The following is a 22,422-nucleotide window of genomic DNA, read 5'->3' as shown; positions in this document are numbered from 1 at the left end:
AGCCATGGACAACTAAAGAGATAAGGGACAGCGTAAAACTAAAGGAAAGGACATACAACAATGCAAAAAATAGCACAGATCCTGGCGAATGGAGAAGATACAAAGAACAGCAAAGGGCCACAGAACAGATAGTAAGAGCTACAAAAAGGGAGTATGAAAAGAAACTAGCAAGGGACATCAAAATCAATATGAAGCATTTTTACAATTACATTAGGAAAAAGAGGGGGGTCAGGAGAAATGCTGGCCCCTTAAAAACTGAAAGCGGTGATATTGCCAATGATAATAAGGAAATGGCGGACATGTTGAATAATTACTTTGCATCAGTATTTACAGTAGAAGAGGAGGTTAGCATGCCGGAAATCCCAAGGAAACTAATATTGAATTGGGGACAGGGACTTTACGTAAGTAAATTAATAGTAATGAAGAAAATAATGGCACTAAAGAGTGGCTAATCCCCCAGGGCCAGATGGTTTCCATCCCAGGGTTTAAAGGAAGTGGGTGAGCACATTGCAGATGCCCTAACTATAATCTTCCAAATGCAATAGTAAAATACTGCGAATGCTGGAAATCTGAAATAACAACAGAAAATGCTGGAAATACTCAGCAGGCCAGGCAGCATCCGTGGAGAGAGAAACAGAGTTAACGTTTCAGGTCTGGGACCCTTCATCAGAACTGGAAAAAGCTGGAGATGTAACATATTATTGTCATTTTCCAAAATTCCATAGACTCTGGAACGGTTCTGTGGATTGGAAGGTAGCAAATGTAACCCTGCTATTTAAGAAAGGAGGGAGAGAGAAAACGGGGAACTACAGACCAGTTAGCCTGACATCAGTAGTAGGGAAAATGCTAGAATCTATTATTAAGGATGTGGTAACAGGGCACTTAGAAAATAATAATAGGATTGGGCAGGGTCAACACAGATTTATGAAAGGGAAATTGTGTTTGACCAAGCTGTTGGAGTTTTTTGAGGTTGTAACTAGCAGAATAGATAAGGGGGAACCAGTGGATGTGGTGTATTTGGATTTTCAGAAGGCATTCGATAAGGTGCCACACAAGAGGTTATTAAACAAAATTAGGGCTCATGGGATTGGGGGTAATATATTAGCATGGATTGAGGATTGGTTAATGGACAGAAAGCAGAGTAGGAATAAACAGGTCATTTTTGGGTTGGCAGGCTGTAACCAGTGGGGTACCGCAAGGATTAGTGTTCTACATCAATGATTTGGATGAGGAGACCAAATGTAATATATCCAAGTTTGCTGACGATACAAAGCTGGGTGGGAATGTAAGTTGTGAGGAGGATGCAAGGAGGTTTCAAGGGGATAGAGACAAGCTAAGTGAGTGAGCAAGAACATGGCAAATGGAATATAATGTAGAGAAATGTGAAGTTATCCACTTTGGTAGGAAAAATAGAAAAGCAGAGTATTTTTTAAATGGAGAGAGATTGGGAAATGTTGGTGTTCAGAGGGACCTGGGTGTCCATGTACACGAATCACTGAAAGTTAACATGCAGGTACAGCAAGCAATTAGGAAAGCAAATGGTATGTTGGCCTTTATTACAAGAGGATTTGAGTATAAGAGTAAAGACGTCTTACTGCAATTATATAGGGCCCTGGTGAGACCACACCTGGAGTATTGTGTACAGTTTTAGTCTCCTTACCTAAGGAAGGATATACTTGCCATAGAGGGAGTGCAACGAAGGTTCACCAGATTGATTCCTGGGATGGGGGGATTGTCCTATGAGGAGAGATTGAGTAGACTAGGCCTATATTCTCTAGAGTTTAGAAGAATGAGAGGTGATCTCATTGAAACATACAAAATTCTTACAGGGCTTGACAGGGTAGATGCAGGGAGGATGTTTCCCCTGGCTGGGGAGTCTAGAACCAGGGGTCACAGACTCAGAATAAGGGGTCGGCCATTTAGGACTGAGATGAGAAGAAATTTCTTCACTCTGGGGTAGAGAATTCCAAAGATTCACCACCCTCTGAGGCCTGTGGAGGCTCAGTCGTTGAGTATATTCAAGATAGAGATAGATAGATTTTTGAATATTGAGTGAATCAAAGGATATGGGGATAGTACAGGAAAGTGGAGTCGCGGTAGAAGATCAGCCATGATCTTACTGAATGGCGGAGCAGGCTCGAAGGGCCAAATGACCTACTCCTGCTCCTATTTCTTATGTTCTTATGTTCTTATATTAAGCAGGAGCAGAGACATGGGCGGGGGAGGGTTTAGGAGGGGATGAAGGAATTGAAAGAACATACTGTGAAAATGTTGCAAATGGGAATGGCAAAATCATACAGCATGAAAAATGGGGGCAGGGATTATTATCTGAAATTGTTGAACTCGATGTTGAGTCCGGAAGGCTGCAAAGTGCCCAATCGAAAGATGAGGTGCTGTTCCTCGAGCTTACGTTGAGCTTCATTGGAACAATGTAATAGGCCGAGGACAGAGAGGTCAGAGTGGGAGTGAAGCGGAGAATTAAAGTGACAGGCGACCGGAAGCTCGGGGTCATCCGTACGGACTGAACGGAGGCTTTGCGGAACACCTGCTGAGTATTTCCAGCATTTTCTGTTGTTATTTTATAATCTTCCAAAGTTCTCTCGATTCAGGAATCGTCCAATTAGATTGGAAAATTGCGCATGTCACTCCGCTATTTAAGAATGGCGAGAGAGGAAAACCAGGGAATTATAGACCAGTTATAATTAAGGATAGGGTGACTGAACACCTTGAAAATTTTCAGTTGATCAGAGAGAGCCAGCATGGATTTGTGAAAGGCAGGTCACGCCTGACGAACCTGATTGAATTTTTTGAAGAGGTGACTAAAGTAGTGGACAGGGGAATGTCTATGGATGTTATTTATATGGACTTCCAGAAGGCATTTGATAAAGTCCCACATAAGAGACTGTTATCTAAGGTAGAAGCCCACGGAATTGAGGGCAAATTATTGACCTGGTTAGGAAATTGGCTGAGCGGCAGGAGACAGAGAGGGGGGATAATGGGCAGGTACTCTAATTGGCAGGATGTGACTAGTGGTGTCCCGCAGGGATCTGTGTTCAGTGCCATTCGCAACTCCTCAGATAATGAAGCAGTCCGTGCCCGTATGCAACAAGACCTGGACGACATACAGGCTTGGGCTGATAAGTGGCAGATAACATTCGCGCCACACACGTGCCAGGCAATGACTATCTCCAACAAGCAAGCGTCTAACCACCGCCCCTTGACATTCAACGGCATTAACCATTGCCGAATCCCCCACCATCAATATCCTGGGGGTCACCATTGACCAGAAACTTAATTGGACCAGCCACATAAATACTATGGTAACAAGAGCAGGTCAGAGGCTGGGTATTCTGCGGCGAGTGTCTCACCTCCTGACTCCAAGTTATGCTGCAGCTGTGAAAAAAACCCTGGTTAGACCACACCTGGAGCACTGTGAGCAGTTCTGGGCACCACACCTTAGGAAGGATATATTGGCCTTGGAGGGAGTGCAGCGTAGATTTACCAGAATGATACTTGGACTTCAAGAGTTAAGGTACACAAATTAGGGTTGTATTCCCTAGAATTTAGATGGTTAAGGGATGATCTGATCGAAGTTTTCAAGATATTAAGGGGAACAGATAGGGTAGATAGAGAGAAACTATTTCCGCTGGTTGGGGATTCTAGGACTAGGGGGCATAGTCTAAAAATTAGAGCCAGACCTTTCAGGAGTGAAATTAGGAAACACTTCTACACACAAAGGGTGGTAGAAGTTTGGAATTCTCCTCCGCAAATGGCAATTGATGCTGGATCAATTGTTAATTTTAAATCGGAGATTGATAGCTTTTTGTTAACTAAAGGTATTAAGGGACAAAGAAAGAAAGACTTGCATTTCTATAGCGCCTTTCACGACCACCAGATGTCTCAAAGTGCTTTACAGCCAATAAAGTACTTTTAAAGTGTAGTCACTGTTGTAATATAGGAAACGCGGCAGCCAATTTGCGCACAGCAAGCTCCCACAAACAGCAATTTGTTTTAGTGATGTTGATTGAGGGATAACTATTGCCCAGGACACCGGGGATAACTCCCCTGCTCTTCTTCGAAATAGTGCCATGGGATCTTTTACGTCCACCTGAGAGGGCAGACGGGCCTCAGTTTAACATCTCATCCGAAAAACGGCACCTCCAACAGTGCAGCACTCCCTCAGCACTGCACTGGAGTGTCAGCCTAGCTTTATGTGCTCATGTCCCTGGAGTGGGACTTGAACCCACAACCTTCTGACCCAAAGGCAAGGGTGCTACCCACTGAGGCACGGCTGACACTTAAAATGGGCCAAAGGTGGGTACATGCCATGATCTCATTGAATGGTGGAACAGGCTCAAGGGGCTGAATGGATTACTCCTGTTCCTATGTTCTTATGAATGGCGGGGCAGGCTCGAGGAGCTGTACGGCCCACTCCTGCTACTAATTCTTATGTTCTTAAGCTCCCACAAGCAGCAGATTGGAACATAGGAACAGAAGGAGGCCATTCAACCCCTTGAGCCTGTCCTGCCATTAAGTCAGATCATAGCTGATCTGTATCTCAATTCCATCTACCTGCCTTGGTTCCTTAACCCTTAATACCCTTGCGTAACAAAAATCCATCAAACTCAGTTTTGAAGTTGTCACTTGATCCCCAGCCTCCACAGCTTTTTGGGGGAGAGAGTTCCAGATTTCCACCACCCTTTGTGTGAAGAAGTGCTTCCTGACATCACCCCTGAACGGCCTGGCTCTAATTTTAAGGTTCTGCCCCCTTGTTCTGGACTCCCCCCACCAGAGGAAATAGTTTCTCTCTCTCGACCCTATCGAGTCCTTTAATCATCTTCAACACCTCAATGGGAAGAATGAGTTGTGTGTTTTGGAGAAGTTGTCTGAAGGAGGAATGCTGGTCAGACCGCTGGGAATACTCTTTCTTCTTGTTCGAGAAACCTTTAATGTTCACCTGAACAGACTTGATTTAACGTCTCAACAACAACAGCTTGCATTTATATAGCGCCTTTAACATAGTAAAGCGTCCCAAAGCACTTCACAGGAGCGATTATCAAACAATTTTACACCGAACCACATGAGATATTAGGGCAGGTGACCAAAAGCTTGGTCAAAGAGGTGGGTTTTAAGCAGCGTCTTTAAGAAGGAGAGAGAGGTAGCGAGGCGGAGAGGTTTAGGGAGGGAATTCCAGAGCTTAGGGCCCAGGCAGCTGAAGGCACGGCCGCCAGTGGTGATGTTCTGAAAATTGGGGATGCACAAGAGGCTGGAATTGGAGGAATGCAGAGATCTCGAGGGCTGTAGGGCTGGAGGAGGTGACAGAGGTAGGGAGGGGGCGAGGCCATGGAAGGATTTGAACACCAGGGTGACAATTTTAAAAATGGAGGCATTGCCAGACCAGGAGCCAATGTAGGGGGTGATGGGTGAACGGGACTTGGTGCGAGTGAGGATACGGGCAGCAGAGTTTTGGGTGGGGTTCAGATTTATGGAGGGTGGGAGGCCGGCCAGGACAGCATTGGAGGTAACAAAAGCGTGGATGAGGGTTTCATTTAAAGGGCGACACCGTCAAAGACGTGGCACCTCTTCAGTGCTGCGCTGGAGTGTCCTTCTCGATTATGTGCTTAAGTCTTCGATCGCGACTTGAAGCTGCGACCTCCTGTATCAGAGGGGAGAGCCCTAGCCTCTGAAACATCCTGAGTTGGTTCTCAGCGTGGCGGAAATCTCATGCGGACTCTTGGACAGAGATGGACCTTCAAACTCACCAATGAGTTGGTTTCTTTCTCTCCCCTCCCCACCAAGGAGAGTCTGCAAGCGGCACTGGTGGTGGGAGGGTGGTGGGGGGGGTCGCTGGTTAGCTTGAGGGGTCCGTGGGGGGAGGGGGCAAGCACTCCTGCTCCTCCTCCCCACAAGGAGTGTTAGACCTTCTGCAGCTGGCGGCTCCTGCCTCCCTTTCACCGCCGGGTTTCCCGAGCTCTGTTAAATTTACATCAGGCTCCCAATTGCAGGTGTGGGAGCCTGACTTAAATATCTTCATGAAAATGGCGGCAGTTTTGGGGTCATGTTCCCTGCTTATTTTTAGGCCCGGTCCTCTCCTGCCCATCGTGGGGGATTTAATATCGTGGTCAGCGTCACTTCCAGAGTCCCTCAAGGGTCTATCCTCTTCTTCAATATGCTACTCCATCTCAACGTCATCCTCATACACAGGGTCAACTCCCACAGGTCCAACAATGACACCAGGCTCTATCTCTTCACTTCCCTTGGCTCCCTGACCCCCTCTGTCAGACTATCCGACATATCAGTCTTGGATGAGTCACAATCGTCCTCAGCTCAATAGTAGGAGGGCCGAAGCCATTGTCTTTGGCTCTGCATCTCCTCTCCCTCACCCCTGTCTGCATCTCCCTCCCCAGGCTGAACCTGACTTATCACAACCTTGGTGTCCTAATCAATGACCTTTAAACCCCAGATCCTGACCCACTCACCCGTCCCCCTTTGTCTTTGCTGGCCTTCACTGTCTCCCCTTTCCCTTCAATGTACAATTGGGGGCATTGGGTGAGGGCAGAATCGGGCTTGACTGGGATGCTTCCCCACAGCCTGCCAACACTACGCCCTGTCTTGGTTCACACGGGACTGCTTGGGATGAGCTATGGGAGAGCAGCCAATGCCTGCGGAACTGTCCCCTTCACGGGTCCCAGCTGTGGCTCAGTGGTAGCACTCTTGCTTCTGAGTTAGAAGGCTGTGGGTTCAAGCCCCCCTCCAGAGACTTGAGGCCATGATAAGGCCGACACTCCAGTGCAGTGCTTCCCTGTCAGAGGTGCCGTCTTTCAGACGAGACGTTAAACTGAGGCCCCGTCTGCTCTCTCAGGTGGACATACAAGATCCCGCAGCCACTATTTTGAAGAAGAGCAGGGGATGTTATCCCCGGTGTCCTCGGCCAATATTTATCCCTCAACCAACATCGCTAAAAAAACAGATGATCTGGTCATTGTCACATTGCTGTTTGTGGGAGCTTGCTGTGCGTAAATTGGCTGCCGCGTTTCCCACATTACAACAGTGACTACACTTCAAAAGTACTTCAGTGGCTCTAAAGGACTTTGGGACGTCCAGAGATTGTGAAAGGCGCTATAGAAATGCAAGTTCGTTCTTCTCCCTTTCCTTTCTTCCAGAGAGGACGAGGGGAGTAAAAATGGGACTTAACCTGGGGGGCGTTTAATTCCTATTTTCAAAGTTTTCCGTTCTATCCATTACCGTTTTTGCAGGGAGAGAATGGTTCCTTGCCATCTCGAGCTCTGTTTGAAAACTAAAGTGAGTAGTTAATAACTCGCCGAACATTTGGCTGATCGCAGGGAGAGATTTTGCGCTGGAACTTGTGCCAGCAAAATACGGAGATAAACAGCAATGCAACCTTCACCTCGAGAGATGGTTCGATCTTCGCATCAACTTCTCATGTTGCTGCAGTTAGAAAATAATCATAAGCACATCAATCGTTGCTATCCAGGGTAAAATGAATAAATATCATTGTAGAGTCAGAGACAGGTTATTAATCCCGGCACAGCTGCATATATTTTTTTGCTTTCAGTGAGTATCTCATTGATTATTTTTCTTGTTTTGCCTCTTTGTCACCATCTGTGATGTGAAGAGCAATTGTATTTCACGGATGAAGGGTTTTTTTGGGGATGGGGGGGGTGCAGTTTTTATGAGTTTGTGTGTGTCAGCCGTGGCTCAGTGGGCAGCACCCTCGCCCCTGAGTCAGAAGGTTGTGAGTTCGAGTCCCGCTCCAGAGACTGGAGCACAAAAATCCAGGCTGACACTCACAGTGCAGTGCTGAGGGAGCGCCGCACTGTCGCCGTCTTTCGGATGAGACATTAAACCGAGGCCCTGTCTGCCCTCTCAGGTGGATGTAAAAGATCCCACGGCCACTGTTTCGATGAAGAGCAGGGGGAGTTTCCCCCGGTGTCCTGGAGCCAATGTTTATCCCCCAACCACCATCAGTAAAACAGATTATCTGGTCATTATCACATTGCTGTTTGTGGAAGCTGCTGCATTTCCTACATTACAACAGTGATTCCACTTCAAAAAGTACTTCATTGGCTGTAAATCACTTTGGGACGTTGTGAAAGGCGCTATAGAAATGCAAGTCTTTCGGTGTGGTCCCTTGCCCACCTTAGGGCATGTGCCCCTCCCCTCACCTTCTGATATTTGCTCCCCACCTGGGTCACCATCTCAGAAAATCACTCCCCTGCCTCCATAGTCTCGCCTTGAACAGCCCCTTATAAACATTGGGCCAGAAATTAGGATCGGGGGCTTGCCGCGCGCGCAAGCTCCCGATGTGCACTCACCCTGCGCGCTGACATCTGAAGCCCGGGCCTGCTTGCATTTCCTGTCACAGGCCCGGTTCTGATGTCGGCGCGCTGTGCTTACCTGATCCAGCGGCGTAGTTAGTGCGATGTGCCGGCTGGGATCAGGTGAGCACTCTGCAGCCAATCAGAGGAGGGGAAACTCATTCATGAGTTTGATAGTAAAGACTGTCAAACTCATGAAAAGTACGGGCGCCCAAAAGACTAGTTTAACTTTAATTAAAATTTTAAAAAAACATCCCAATAATTAAATAAACTATAAATAACTTTAAAAAAAACTATTTAAAACAATTAATAAAATTTTTGAAATTTTTTTTTTTTACGAATTCGGGTCTAAAAATAAACTTACCTTACTGTAAAGTCCTTAAAAACAATGAAGCTGTGGAAAAAATGTAATAATTTTAAATATTAGACCACTTACCTTCAAGAATCCACTGCTTACGCCTCCTTTTTTCATTTCCAAAAAGTTCAGTCCCTTGCACACGCGCAAACCTGTCTAAACGAAGGAAGTTCAACGCGTGCGCGCAGAGTCCTGTGCGCACGCGTTGGACCTCTTAACCCCTTAGTTCGATGGAGAGGAAATGCCGGTTTCCCGCGCATGCGCTGTGCATGCTGGAATCCGGCACTTCCAACGGGCCCACGCGTGAGTACACCGTCCGTACTCACGCGTTGGGACCGGAATTACTGGCCCAATTATGCCATCACCAGCTGTACTATTTCGGTCCTTGCACCTCACGCTGATGAGGAAGGTCAGCTGCAGAAAGGCAATACCGAAGGTTGGGTTTAAGACCATGCACAGGTGGAGATACCAGACCTCCCCTCCCCATCAAACAGTTTCCCTCCACCCTATTCTTCTTCTACTGTCCCTTTCCTCCTCCTCCCTTCTTTCCTCCTTCTTCCTCTTTCCTCCTTCTCCCTCTTTCCTCCTCCTCCCTTCTTTCCTCCTTCTCCCTCTTTCCTCCTTCTCCCTCTTTCCTCCTCCTCCCTTTCCTCCTTCTCCCTCTTTCCTCCTCCTCCCTTCTTTCCTCCTTCTCCCTCTCCCCCTTCTCCCACCCTCTCTCAACCTTCCTTCTCTCTCACTTTCAACCACCTCTATCTTTCAATTGTCTTCTCTCTCAAACCCCTCACTCTCAACCTCACTTCTCTCTTAAAACCCCCCTCGCTCTCAATCACGCACTTCTCATCGACCTCTCAAATCCCACATTTCTCAGCCCCTTCTCAGAAATTCCTCTCTCTTTACTCCCTTATTTTAATGCCCTTTACCTGCTGTCTCTGCTCCAATCCCCTTCTGCCCTCCCTTCTTATCTCTTCCCTTCAAAGAGATGTTTGCTTCCAAAATTCAACTTTTCAGAAAGAAAATCAAATTAGCATGAGGAAAGATGCTACCTGCCTTTCTCTCTACTTCTGTCTTTATTTCTGTCTCTCACTCTGCCTCGTGTGTGTTAGGAATTTAAACCTGTCTCCAGGGTAAGCTGTTACCAATTACCTTTTCTATCAACAAAAGTAGACGGAACTAATTAATTGGCTTCAGAATTTGACTTGTTTCTTTTTTTAAATTGAAACATTAGAACAATCAAATCACTCTCGCTCCTCTTATCCCATTTTTCTCTCTCCCCTTATCCCCCATTCTCTCTCCTTATCCTCTCTCTCCCCCCTTTATCACGCTCTCTCTCTTTCTCTCCCTCAGTCAGTTTAGTACATTTTCTGAAGTTCATAGAACACAAAACAAAAGCTCTAACGAGTGTGCATGTCACTTCCCCTCGCCCTCTCACAAAGACAAACATTGACACAGCCTCTTTAAAAAAAATATACTGAACACAATTTCTTCCCGATCTAAGCTTTTGAAATTTATCCTCCTCGTTTTTCAAATTTATTGGAAGAACAAATAGCCGAACAAAAATATTGCATCATTTCATCGGACTGAATGACGCTGATTCTGCCTGGGAATTAGGAACACTGCACAGACTCAGACTGCACAATCCAAATCCAGTTTATAGAGCAGCAGATGTGGGCACAAATAACTACTATAGAATCGCACAGCACAGAAGGAGGCCATTCAGCCCATCGTGCCTGTGCCGGCTCTTTGAAAGAGCGATCGTATTAGTCCCACTTCCCCCTGCTCTTTCCCCACAGCCCTGCAAATTTTTCCCTTTCAAATTTTTATCCAATTTCCTTTTGAAAGTTACTATTGAATCTGCTTCCACCGCCCTTTCAGGCAGCGCATTCCAGATCACAACAACTCGCTGCATAAAAAATATTATTCCTCGTGTCGCCTCTGGTTCTTTTACCAATCAACTTAAATCTGTGTCCTCTGGTTACCGACCCTTCTGCCTCTGGAAACAGTTTCTCCTTATTTACTCGATCAAAACAGTGTTACGCACAATGTGATAAGGCGCTATATAAATGCAAAGATCTCCTTTTTTTTCCATGGAATATACTTGCGTGTGAAAGAATTTGCAATTCACCAGCTCCATTCCACTCCATTAACTATCAATAGGTTTAATTGGATTAGTGATGGAGCATTTCCTTGGCATCAAAGACCACGTCCGTTCAATAAACGTCGCTCAGTCGGGCTGGATGTTGCCTTTGCCAATTACCTGGATTGAGCAATTGAGTTCTCCTTTAAATCGCCTAAAGGATCTTGAGCTTGACTGACTCCAATCCAGATTGGCGCAGGTTTTTGAATCAATACCTACACACACCCAGTGTCGAGGGCAGACAATTCCATTTTATAAATGTATGTTACTGCGAAATTACATAATTTCTTTAATTTTTTTTCAATTTGTTTAAACTCTTATTTTGGGAATTAGAAATTTCAGTTACTGAGAGAAAATTTTCAGCTGAAAATATTTCAGAAAACATTTTGAGGGAATTGTGTGGCCAGTTTGCGCGATTACAGTGAATAGTTGACATGGACCAAACCCAGAATAATTATGAACGTCGGAATTTATAACCGGAAAAGTTGACCAGAAAAAATGCGTCAAAAAACATGACAACAGGAAGTCAAGTAGGACAGACAGGAAGTTTGTGCAGAAGTGAGATTTGGAATATGTTAAAGATAGGTAGGCGTTGCCGTGGTGATTGCTGTCTTCTCCCCCTGATTTATTCATATGCTTTTTGCCTCCTCAGGTTTATCCCGATCTATAGAGGACCGAGCCACACTTACAAAGTGCAAAGACTGACGGAATCCACATGTTACAGCTTCCGAATCCAGGCGGTCAGCGATGCGAGGGAGGGGCCCTTCTCCGAGATCCACGTGTTCCACACAGCCAAATCACTCCCTGCTGCCGTCAAAGGTCAGTCTGCACGGCAAAGGTTATAACCATCAGGAAAGACTGAACAGCCTGGGGGATCTTTTCTCTAGAAAAGAGAAGGCTGAGGGGTGACCTGATCGAGGTCTTTAAGATTTTGAATGGGTTCGATAGGGTAGACGTAGAGAAGATGTTTCTGACATAAGAAAACTTGGTCTAAGCGTTAAACAAAGCTTTAATCAACTGTTTTACAACATGGAGGTCTAGTTGTGTCCTTCACTAGTTCCTGTAAAAGAATGTCCTGCGCAAGCTCGGCCCGTGCCCGAGTATTTATACTCTCCCTGGACAGCGCCACCCGTAGGCCGCTCAGTATTATTTCATAAGTCTTTCTTTCATGAATGACTGATTCATGTCATATAAAGTTGGGGCTAGATTTTTTAAAGTAAAAACAGTGCTGTTCAATTAATTAATCATGTATTATCTAAAATGTAATTAGCGCGGTAATTTAGAAAAGATAATCACCAGGAACAAGTCTACTTAGAAGGTCCTGTTGCTATGGGAGAACTCTCCAATGAGAAGGTAATTAAAGGAGGAGAGCTTTAATTAACCATTGATTAGGAATCTTCAGCAGCAGGTAGCACGTTGTAAATTTGTCTGTGAGGTTAGTCCCTGCTGTTTGTTGTTAACTCTTTCCTGAGTGGAGCAGTGGGTTCGACACTCATCCTTCCTCCTTACTATGTGAGTTCAAGTCTCGGGGCTTAAAGGGTTAAATTACGAGGACAGGTTGCATAGACTGGGCTTGTATTCCCTCGAGTTTAGAAGATTAAGGGGTGATCTAATTACGCTGTTTAAGATGATTAAAGGAGTTGATAGGTTAGATAGAGAGAAACTGTTTCCTCTGGAGGAGGGAGTCCAGAACAAGGGGACGTAATCTTAAAATGAGAGCCTGGCCATTCAGGGATGATGCCAGGAAGCACTTCTTCACACAAAGGGTAATCTGGAACTCTCTCCCCCAAAAAGCCATTGAGGCTGGGGGTCAATTGAAAATTTTAAAACTTAGATTGATGGATTTTTATTGGGTAAGGGTATTAGCCTACCTCTAATGTCCAAGCTTTTGGTCATCTGCCCTAATATCTCCTGTTGTCTGATTATGCTCCTGTGAAACACCTTGTGACGTTTTACTACATTTAAGGCACTATATAAATGAAAGTTGTTGTTGTAAAGGTTACAGAACCAGGGTGGGTAGATGAAGTTAAGATACAGATCAGCCGTGATCTAATTAAATGGCAGAACAGGCTCAAGGGGCTGAATGGCCTCCTCCTGTTCCTGTGTGAGTCCAGCCCAGACAGGGGGGGGATTTGGTGGTCTCCTCATCTCTTCGCTCCATGGGTCCCGTGTGAAACGAGTTTGGAGCAGAGCGCTAACCCTTCCACGTGAAGCGGGTGGGTGGTGCACGTGGAGGTGAAGTATTTGAAGGAATGTCGCGGAGAGGAGCTCTGGGCTCTTCAGCCCAGTCCCTCTGCCGCAGCAGGTACGCAGCTCAGTGTGACCACCCCGCCCCCCCCGCCGGACACAGCGCTAATTGGCCAAGGAGAAAGAGCAGCAGCTAGCGACTGTGGGAGACGGGCTGGGCTGATAGAGGCTGCCTGAAACGGCACGTTTTGCATTCCCAGCAATGACATCTCTGAACCTGTGGAGACTCGGGGCTGTGTTTGCCTGTACCTGTGGAGGCTCTAGCTATATGTCTAGGGCGTCAGTCATGGCTCACTGGGTAACACTCTCACCTCTGAGGTCAGAAGGTTGTGAGTTCAAGTCTCACTCCAGAGACTTGAGCACAAAAATCTAGGCTGACACTTCCAGCGCAGTGCTGAGGGAGTGCCGCACTGTCGGAGGTGCCGTCTTTCGGATGAGACGTTAACCCGACACGTCTGCCCTCTCAGGTGGGCGTAAAAGATCCCCTGGCACTATTTCGAAGAAGAGCAGGGGGGAGTTCTCCCCGGTGTCCTGGCCAATATTTATCCCTCAATCAACATCACTAAAACAGATTATCTGGTCATTATCACATTGCTGTTTGTGGGAGCTTGCTGTGCGCAAATTGGCTGCTGCGTTTCCGACATTACAACAGTGACTGCACTTCAAAAAAGTACTTAATTGGCTGTAAAGCGCTTTGGGACGTCTGGTGGTCGTGAAAGGCGCTATAGAAATGCAAGTCTTTCTTTTCTTTTATGTGTCCCAGTCCTTCAGTTTAACAGTAACCTGTGCCAGATTGCAGTCCGTGCTGCGTTGCAGACTTGGATGAGGAGGCACAGCGCTGGCCTGAGACTGACGCACACTTGTATCGCGCACGTCCCTTTTACAGGCGGAGGGGGAGAGGAAAGGTTCAACCTGTCAGCCTGGGCTGGGTTTGTACTTGGGGATCCAGCCGTGGAAGGCCAGCATTTGGACAGACTGCCCACTTCGCGACACCTGATACCTGCCCACATATACAAAAGCCTGAGCACAAAGCGTTCCATGTCGAATCATCTGGGTGATTGCATTGACCCAGGCCTCCTGGTTACTGGAATCCCTCGCCTAACGCTTAAATCCTAGAAAACACTTACATAACAAGAGTGAACCAAGCTCGTATCTGAATATATCGGTGTCGGCTATGGCTCAGTGGGCAGCACTCCCACCTCTGAGTCAGAAGGTTGTGGGTTCAAGTCCCACTCCAGAGACTTCAGCACAAAACTCTAGGCTGACAATCCCAGTGCCAGTACTGAGGGAGTGCTGCACTGTCGGAGGTGCCGTCTTTTGGATGAGACGTTAAACCGAGGCCCCGTCTGCGCTCTCGGGTGGACGTATAAGATCCCACGGCCACTAATCTGAAGAAGAGCAGGGGAGTTCTCCCAGGTGTCCTGGGGCCAATATTTATCCCTCAATCAACATCACGAAAACAGATTATCTGGTCATTATCACATTACTGTTTGTGGGAGCTTGCTGTGCGCAAATTGGCTGCCGCGTTTCCCACATTACAACAGTGACTACACTTCAAAAAGTACTTCGTTGGCTGTAAAGCGCTTTGGGACATCCTGAGGTCGTGAAAGGCACTATAGAAATGCAAGTCTTTCTTTTTACTTTAACTTTTATCAGCAAGTATATTTGCCCGTAATTCTGGTCTTGGTTTTGCGGAGCCACTGATTGGGGATGTTGGTCAGGCCTGTGCTAATCCTCCTTCCCCTCCCCCACAGTGAAGTGCCTGCCCTTCCAATTAATGTTCCCATATCTGGGAATAAGGAAGCGGACATATTTTTTTCCCCCAACACTCCAGAGACTTGAGCACATAATCCAGGTCGACACCCCCAGTGCGCAAATTGGCTGCTGCGTTTCCCACATTACAACAGTGACTACACTTCAAAAGTATTTCATTGGCTGTGAAGCGCTTTGGGACGTCCTGAGGTGGTGAAAGGCGCTACAGAAATGCAAGTCTTTCTTTCTTCACAGAAACTGATTGGTTTACACTCAGAACTCAGAAACAACCATTATTCATTGAAAAAAACAAGTTGCACGGACTGTACCGTTACGCAAGTTCAGTGGGAGTTTCTGAGTAACAGTACTGACTCGCGCTTTGTCTCTTTCAGCTCCACGGGTCACTCAGCTAGAAGGAAGCGCATGCGAGGTGACGTGGGAAGGACTCCCACCAATGAGAGGCGATCCAATGGGTTACATTCTCCAGGTCACAGTGGGCAGGGAGTTGGAGTACAAGCAGGTAAGGGGGGAGCGGTGGGTGTGGGGGGAGCGGTGGGTGCGGGGGGGCGGGCGGTGGCGGTGGTGGAGCAGTGGGTCGGGGGGGAGCGGTGGGTCGGGGGGAGCGGTGGCGGGGGGTGTGCGGTGGCGGGGGGGGAGCAGTGGATGTGGGGGAGCAGTGGGGGGGGGGGAGAGCGGGGGGGGGGGGAGCGGTGGCGGGGGCGGAGCGGTGGTGGAGGTTCTGAATCGTCTGCCGGCGCTGGCCTTAACCGCCTGATTAAAAGGGCTCCTTTGTCCCCCAGCAATGGGAACTCTCCTTACTTCGCACGGACACCTCCTGAATCTGATCGGAGCTCGATTGGTGGGGGAGGGCGGTCGACTGGTGGTGATTGAGGGGGGGGTCCTCTGGTGATTGAGGGGGGGCCTCTGGTGATTGAGGGGATCCTATTGGTGATGGGGGGGGGTTCACTGGTGGTGATGGGGTGTTCACTGGAGGTGATGGGGGGGTTCCTCTGGTGATGGGGGGGTTCCTCTGGTGATGGGGGGGTTCCTCTGGTGATGGGGGGGGTTCACTGGTGATGGGGGGGGTTCCTCTGCTGGTGATGGGGGGGTTCACTGCTGGTGATGGGGGGGTTCCTCTGGTGATGGGGGGTTCACTGCTGGTGATGGGGGGGTTCCTCTGGTGGTGATGGGGGGGTTCCTCTGCTGGTGATGGGGGGGTTCACTGCTGGTGATGGGGGGGTTCACTGCTGGTGATGGGGGGTTCACTGCTGGTGATGGGGGGTTCACTGCTGGTGATGGGGGGGTTCACTGGGGGTGATGGGGGGTTCACTGGTGATAGGGGGGTTCACTGCTGGTGATGGGGGGTTCCTCTGGTGGTGATGGGGGGGTGATGGGGGGGTTCACTGGTGATGGGGGGGTTCACTGGTGATGGGGGGGGTTCCTCTGCTGGTGATGGGGGGGTTCACTGCTGGTGATGGGGGGGTTCACTGGTGATGGGGGGGTTCACTGCTGGTGATGGGGGGGTTCACTGCTGGTGATGGGGGGGTTCACTGGTGATGGGGGGTTCACTGCTGGTGATGGGGGGTTCCTCTGGTGGTGATGGGGTGGGGGGTTCCTCTGGTGGTGTCACTGTGATATCACGACGCTGGCACGCCAAACAAGTTGTGTCAATTTTGAAGGCCATTAAAATTATTCTTCACTTCATCCCGGTCGGGGTAACCAACGCAGCAACGACTTTAAGGATTGGCTTTATTTTTAAATCCCGCCCTTGACCATCTGAGCATTACTCTTTGGAAAATAGGAGCAGGAGTCGGCCATTCGGCCTCTTGAGCCTGCTCCGCCATTCAGTGAGATCAGGGCTGATCTGCACCCCAACTCCATTTACCCACCTTTGCTCCATATCCCTTGATACCCTTACCCAACAAAAATCTATCGATCCCAGTATTGAACGTTCCAGTTGACCCCCAGCATTTGGACCTCTCTCCCACAATAGGCTGCAGATTCTGGGAGACAATGGAGCTTTCAATACTGAGATCGATAGATGTCGGGTGAGTGTATCAAGGGACATGGAGCTAAGGCGGGTAAATGGAGTTAGGTCGCAGATCAGCCGTGATCTCATTGAATGGCGGAACAGGCTCGAGGGGCTGAATGGTTCCTCATGCTCCTAGATCGATGGAATGCCCAGGGGAAGGCCATTTCTCCGAGTAGTGTGTCGGAGGTCAGGCGGGGTGGGGGAAACGGGAAGAGCATCTGCCGAACTTCGGAGCCTTAATCTTTATTTTATTTTTTTGCCCAGCTGATGTATTAAAACGTCCAAACTGTTGGGCTGATCCAGCGTCAGGATCGGAGCTGGCATCCCACAGACACTGAGTCACAGCAGCTCGGTGCCGGGTGTTTTATGCGGCTGTGAATCTGAAGCAGGCTGCGGCAGTTTGTGGAGTGTTGCTCTGATGGGTTGCAGGCCATGTTTGTGTTGGCAGCCTCTCTGGTGCCTGGATCAGCATGGGGTGGGGAGGGGAGGAGAGGAGCGATGGGGGGGGGGGATTAACCCAGGATTCAGTGCTGTCACATCCACTGCTCGTTTCCTCAGGTCAGTCGGCCCTCTCATTGGGTAATAACCCCCCCACCCCCCACGTCCCAGAGAAGGTGGGATTACATAGAACAGTACAGCGCAGAAACAGGCCATTCGACCCACCTGGTCTGTGCCGGTGTTCATGCTCGTTCCCGCGCTCTCCGCTACACGGAGATGACAACAAATAGACAAACTGGAAGACCTGACAGGGCGCACTTCATGCCCAAAACCAATGCCCGACGATTCCAACACACACAAACACCCAATGTCGCCATTGGCAACCAGCTGGACTGCTGGCAGAACAGGAGTAAAAAAAAAATAATAATTCAAGACGGTTCACTTGGATCTACATTCCTCAGTTCCTCCTCTCTCCCAACAAAAGCTGCAGAGTTTTACATAGAACGTACGGCACTGAAACAGGCCATTCGGCCCAACTGGTCCACGCTGGTGTTTATCCTCCACACGAGCCTCCTCTTCATCTCACCCCATCAACATATCCTTCTATTCCTTTCTCCCTCATGTGCTTATCTCGCTTCCCCTTAATTCAATCTATACTATTCACCTCAACCACTCCCTGTGGTAGCGAGTTCCACATTCTCACCGCTCTCTGGGTAAAGAAGTTTCTCCTGAATTCCCTGTTTGATTTATTAGTGATTATCTTATATTTATGGCCCCTAGTTCTGGTCTCCCCCACAAGTGGAAACATCTTCTCTACGTCTACCCTATCAAACCCCTTCAGAATTTTAAAGACCTTGATCAGGTCACCCCTCAGTTGTCTCTTTTAGCCCAGCCTGTCACATCTCAGCCTTTCCTCTCCTTAGAGCGGAGAAGGTTAAGGGGAAACTTAATAGGAGTGTTCACTGTGGGCCGAACGACCTCCTTCTGTGCTGTAATTATGAGGGGTTTTCACAGAATCACAGAATCTACAGTGCAGATAGAGGCCATTTCGGCCCATCGAGCCTGCACCGACACATATCCCACCCTATCCCCGTAACCCCACGTATTTAATCCCCTAACACTAAGGGTCAATTTATCATAGCCAAATCAACCTAACCTGCACATCTTTGGACTGTGGGAGGAAACCGGAGCAAACCCACGCAGACACAGGGAGAATGTGCAAACTCCACACAGACAGTCGCCCGAGGCCAGATTTGAACCCGGGTCCCTGGCGCTGTGAGGCAACAGTGCTAACCACTATGCCATCGTGCCCCCCTATTTTGATAGAGTAAATAAGGAGAAACTGTTTCCACTGGCAGGAGGGTCGGTAACCAGAAGACACAGATTGAAGGTACGGGAAACCTTTTTTTATCCGGCACCGACGGGACCGACGTGGAGCCGGTTCATCAAAAATTCCGGATAACCGAGAGCTATAGTAAAAGATAGGGAGAGCTGAGAGCTCCGTATAAAGCAACAAACCCTGTTGCTTAGCAACATGTTCAGAACAATGGCCACAAGTTCCAAGCGTCTCTGTAGCTTAGCAACAGCTGCAGCCACACCCTTGCACAGCAACAGATTGATGAAGGCAAGTAATATGAAGTATGAACCTACTCCTGAATTTTGCCGGTTAACCGAGATTTCCGGTTACTTAGGTGCCGGTAAATCGAAAGTTTCCTGTAATTGGCAAAAGAACCAGAGGGGAGATGAGAATTTTTTTTACGCAGCGAGTGATTATGATCTGGAATGCGCTGCCTGAAAGGATGGTGGGAGCAGATTCAATAATAACTTTCAAATGGGAATTGGATATATTATTGAAAAGGAAAAAAAATTGCAGGGCTATGGGGAAAAGAGCAGGGGGGAGTGGGAATAATTGGAGAGCTCTTTCAAAGAGCCGGCACAGGCACGATGGGCCGAGTGGCCTCCTTCTGTGGGGTATGAGTCTGGCGATACTACAGCTCTTCCTCTGTTTGTGCTTTGAGTGTAAAGGAATCTCTGGCCACAACACAGTGAGTAAAATCAGGTGGGCTCTGACATAAGAAAACTACTAGGCACTTGGTCTAAGCGTTAAACAAAGCTTTAATTAATTGTTTTACAACATGGAGGTCTAGTTGTGTCCTTCACTAGTTCCTGTTAAAGAATGTCCTGAGCAAGCTGGGCCCGTGCCCGAGTATTTATACTCTCCCTAGACAGCGCCACCCGCAGGCCGCTCAGTATTATTTCATAAGTTTTTTTCATGAATGACTAATTCATGTCAGGTTCTGTTCTGGGCATACCATCTCCCATCCTTGCCCACTTAGGACTTCCCTCCAAGGCATCTCTTTACCCCCTGAGCACCACAGGCAAAAAGTTGCCCCAATATTTTTAACCTGCCTCAATCAATCGCTCAGTGGTAGGGTACTGAGCCCTACAGACCAGGAAGATCACAGGCTCGATTCGATGACGAGGGAGCCAGGCCGGCAGTGTGATGGCAATACAGTGGGCCTGAGCTAGGGAGGGATGGGTACAGGATTGCGATGCCCTCAGTTGGCGAATAGCCTTCTAACGCTCACTGTATTAGCTTTCATATGATGAATTTGAGAGGTACTCGAGGTGGCACTCCGCAATATAGAAGATTGTCCCATGGGGAGAGATAGAGTAGACTAGGCCTATACTCTCTGAAGTTTAGAAGACTGAGAGGTGATCTCATTGAAACCTACAAAATTCTTACAGGACTTGACAGAGTAGATGCAGGGAGGATGTTTCCCCCTGGCTGGAGAGTCGAGAACCAGGGGTCACAGTCTCAGGATAAGGGGTCGGCCATTTAGGACTGAGATGAGGAGGAATTTCTTCACTCAGAGGGTGGTGAATCTTTGGAATTCTCTACCCCAGAGGGCTGTGGAGGCTCAGTCGTTGAGTATATTCAAGACAGAGATCAATAGATTTTTGGATATCAAGGGATATGGGGATAGTGAGGGAAAGTGGAGATGAGGTAGAAGATCAGCCGTGATCTTATTGAATGGCGGAGCAGGCTCGAGGGGCCAAATGGCCTCCTCCTGCTCCTATTTCTTACGTTCTCGTGAGTGATGATCTGATCGAGGTGTTTAAAATGTTAAAAGGATTCGATAGGGTTGATGCGGAGCAACTATTTCCTCTGGTGGGGGAAACAAAAACGAGGGGACATCATCTTAAAATTAGAGCCAGGCCGTTTGGGAGGGAAATCAGGAGGTGCTTGTTCACACAAAGGGCAGTGGAAATCTGGAATTCTCTCCCTCAATAGACTGTGGATGCCGGGGGTCAATTGGAGCTTTGAAGACATAGGCCTAGAAATTGAGTTGACGCCGCGCCAGGGCTTTAGCGCCGGAAATTTAGCGCCGGCGCTAATTGCCTTGCGCGCGCCAAAAATTCAGTAGCGCCGCGCCCAGACGGCTGCCGGCGCTACTGGCGGGCGTGAGTGCCTCCCAATGGGCGCTGAGTGCCGCATTGCGGCGCTAATCCGGCGCTGTGGCACCCGATGCAGTGCGGCAGGCTGGGGAAGTGCAGGCCTCCTCCTCCCGTTAAGGAGGCACTGCCTTCACCCGATCGCTGGCCGTTTGATTTTTTCAAAAATGAGCCCGGCACCTCGGACAAGTGCCGGGCTTGCAGGCCAGACGCATCTGTTCCGCGGGGGGGGGTGGAGGAGTCCGGGGAGGGAGGTGCGGGCAGGCGGCCGGTGGGAAAGCGGCCGGCCGCCGCGCGACCTTAATGCGCCGGCGCTAACTTGTGTAAGACTCGGTTGCCAGAGTCTTAGTTGCGGCTGCCACGGGCGAGGCGGCCGCAACTGAATTTCGGCGTTCGGGCGCGTTGCCACGGCAACCGGGACGCTGCGCACACTGATGACGTCATCGGTGCCGGCGCAGCGCAACCGGCTAACGCCGATGGCAGCGCCGAAGTGAATTTCAGAAACGGCTATCATTGCGGCGCTAGGCCCTCTAGCGCCGCAAAATGGGCGCTAACCCTACTGAATTTTCAGCCCATAGATTTTTGTCGGGTCAGGGTATCGAGGGATATGGAGCAAAGGCGGGACAATGGAGTTGAGGTAGAAGATCAGCCATGATCTAATAGAATGGCGGAATAGGCCCGAGGGGCTGAATGACCTCCTCCTGTTCCCATGGAACTATCAAATTGCCTTTGGGAGAGGAGAGGAGAGGAGGAAAAAAAAGGTGTTAAATCTGTTCCTTTCGCACAGACTACAGGCACAATAAATCAAGTAGGAAATCCGAAGAATCATTGGCAGAGTGTCTTAAATTCTCTAGTGTACAATATTGGTGATTGAAAGGTGTGTATCAGCCTGCAGTGGCCCAGGGAAAGGGGAGAGTAATTACGGTGCCCCTGGAGTGCATGCAGAGCCTGTTGCTATGACGACAGCATCTACATGAGGCCTTCACCCACGTCAGTGCCTCACCGGTAGTAAACAATGATTAGCAACCAGGAAACTGCTCAAGGTTGTTGACAAGTGTTTTCCAGGCATTGTGTTTGTGTGTTTGGGGTGGGGGGGAAAAATGTCCGCTTGCTTATTCCCAGATATTGAGAGTACGGGAACATTAATTGGAAGGGCAGGCACTTCACTGTGGGGGAGGGGAAGGAGGATTAGCACAGGCCTGACCAACATCCTCAATCAGTGGCTCCGCAAAACCAAGACCAGAATCACGGGCAAATATACTTGCTGATAAAAGTTAAAGTAAAAAGAAAGACTTGTGTTTCTACAGCGCCTTTCACGACCTCCGGACATCCCAAAGCGCTTTACAGCCAATGAAGTACTTTTTGAAGTGTAGTCACTGTTGTGATGTAGGAAATGCAGCAGCCAATTTGCGCACAGCAAGCTCCCACAAACAGCAATGTGATGACGACCAGATAATCTGTTTTCGTGATGTTGGTTGAGGGATAAATATTGGCCCCAGGACACCGGGGAGAACTCCCCCTGCTCTTCTTCAAAATTGTCCCATGGGATCTTACACATCCACCTGAGAGGGGCAGATGGGGCCTCGGTTGAACGCCTCACCTGAAAGACGGCACCTCTGACAGTGCGGCACTCCCTCAGTACTGCACTGGGAGTGTCGGCCTCCTA

The 22,422-nt window shown here is 48.6% G+C and overlaps 1 protein-coding gene across 1 annotated transcript in view; it reads left to right on the top strand.

The window, feature by feature from the left end:
• fndc3ba (fibronectin type III domain containing 3Ba) overlaps positions 1-22,422 on the top strand; it is a 480,942-nt gene that overhangs the window by 448,122 nt on the left and 10,398 nt on the right. Inside the window, exons 24-25 of the mRNA XM_085989714.1 lie at positions 11,484-11,650; positions 15,223-15,350. Of these exons, the coding sequence (XP_085845840.1) occupies positions 11,484-11,650; positions 15,223-15,350 (295 nt within the window). The remainder of the gene's footprint in view (positions 1-11,483; positions 11,651-15,222; positions 15,351-22,422) is intronic.

Source organism: Somniosus microcephalus, chromosome 6 (genome assembly GCF_052327205.1).
Source record: "Somniosus microcephalus isolate GS21.2 chromosome 6, FLI_Smic_1.0, whole genome shotgun sequence".
NCBI lineage: Eukaryota > Metazoa > Chordata > Chondrichthyes > Squaliformes > Somniosidae > Somniosus > Somniosus microcephalus.
Note: the sequence above shows the minus strand (reverse complement) of the source record. Positions and strands in the feature narration are given on the sequence as shown.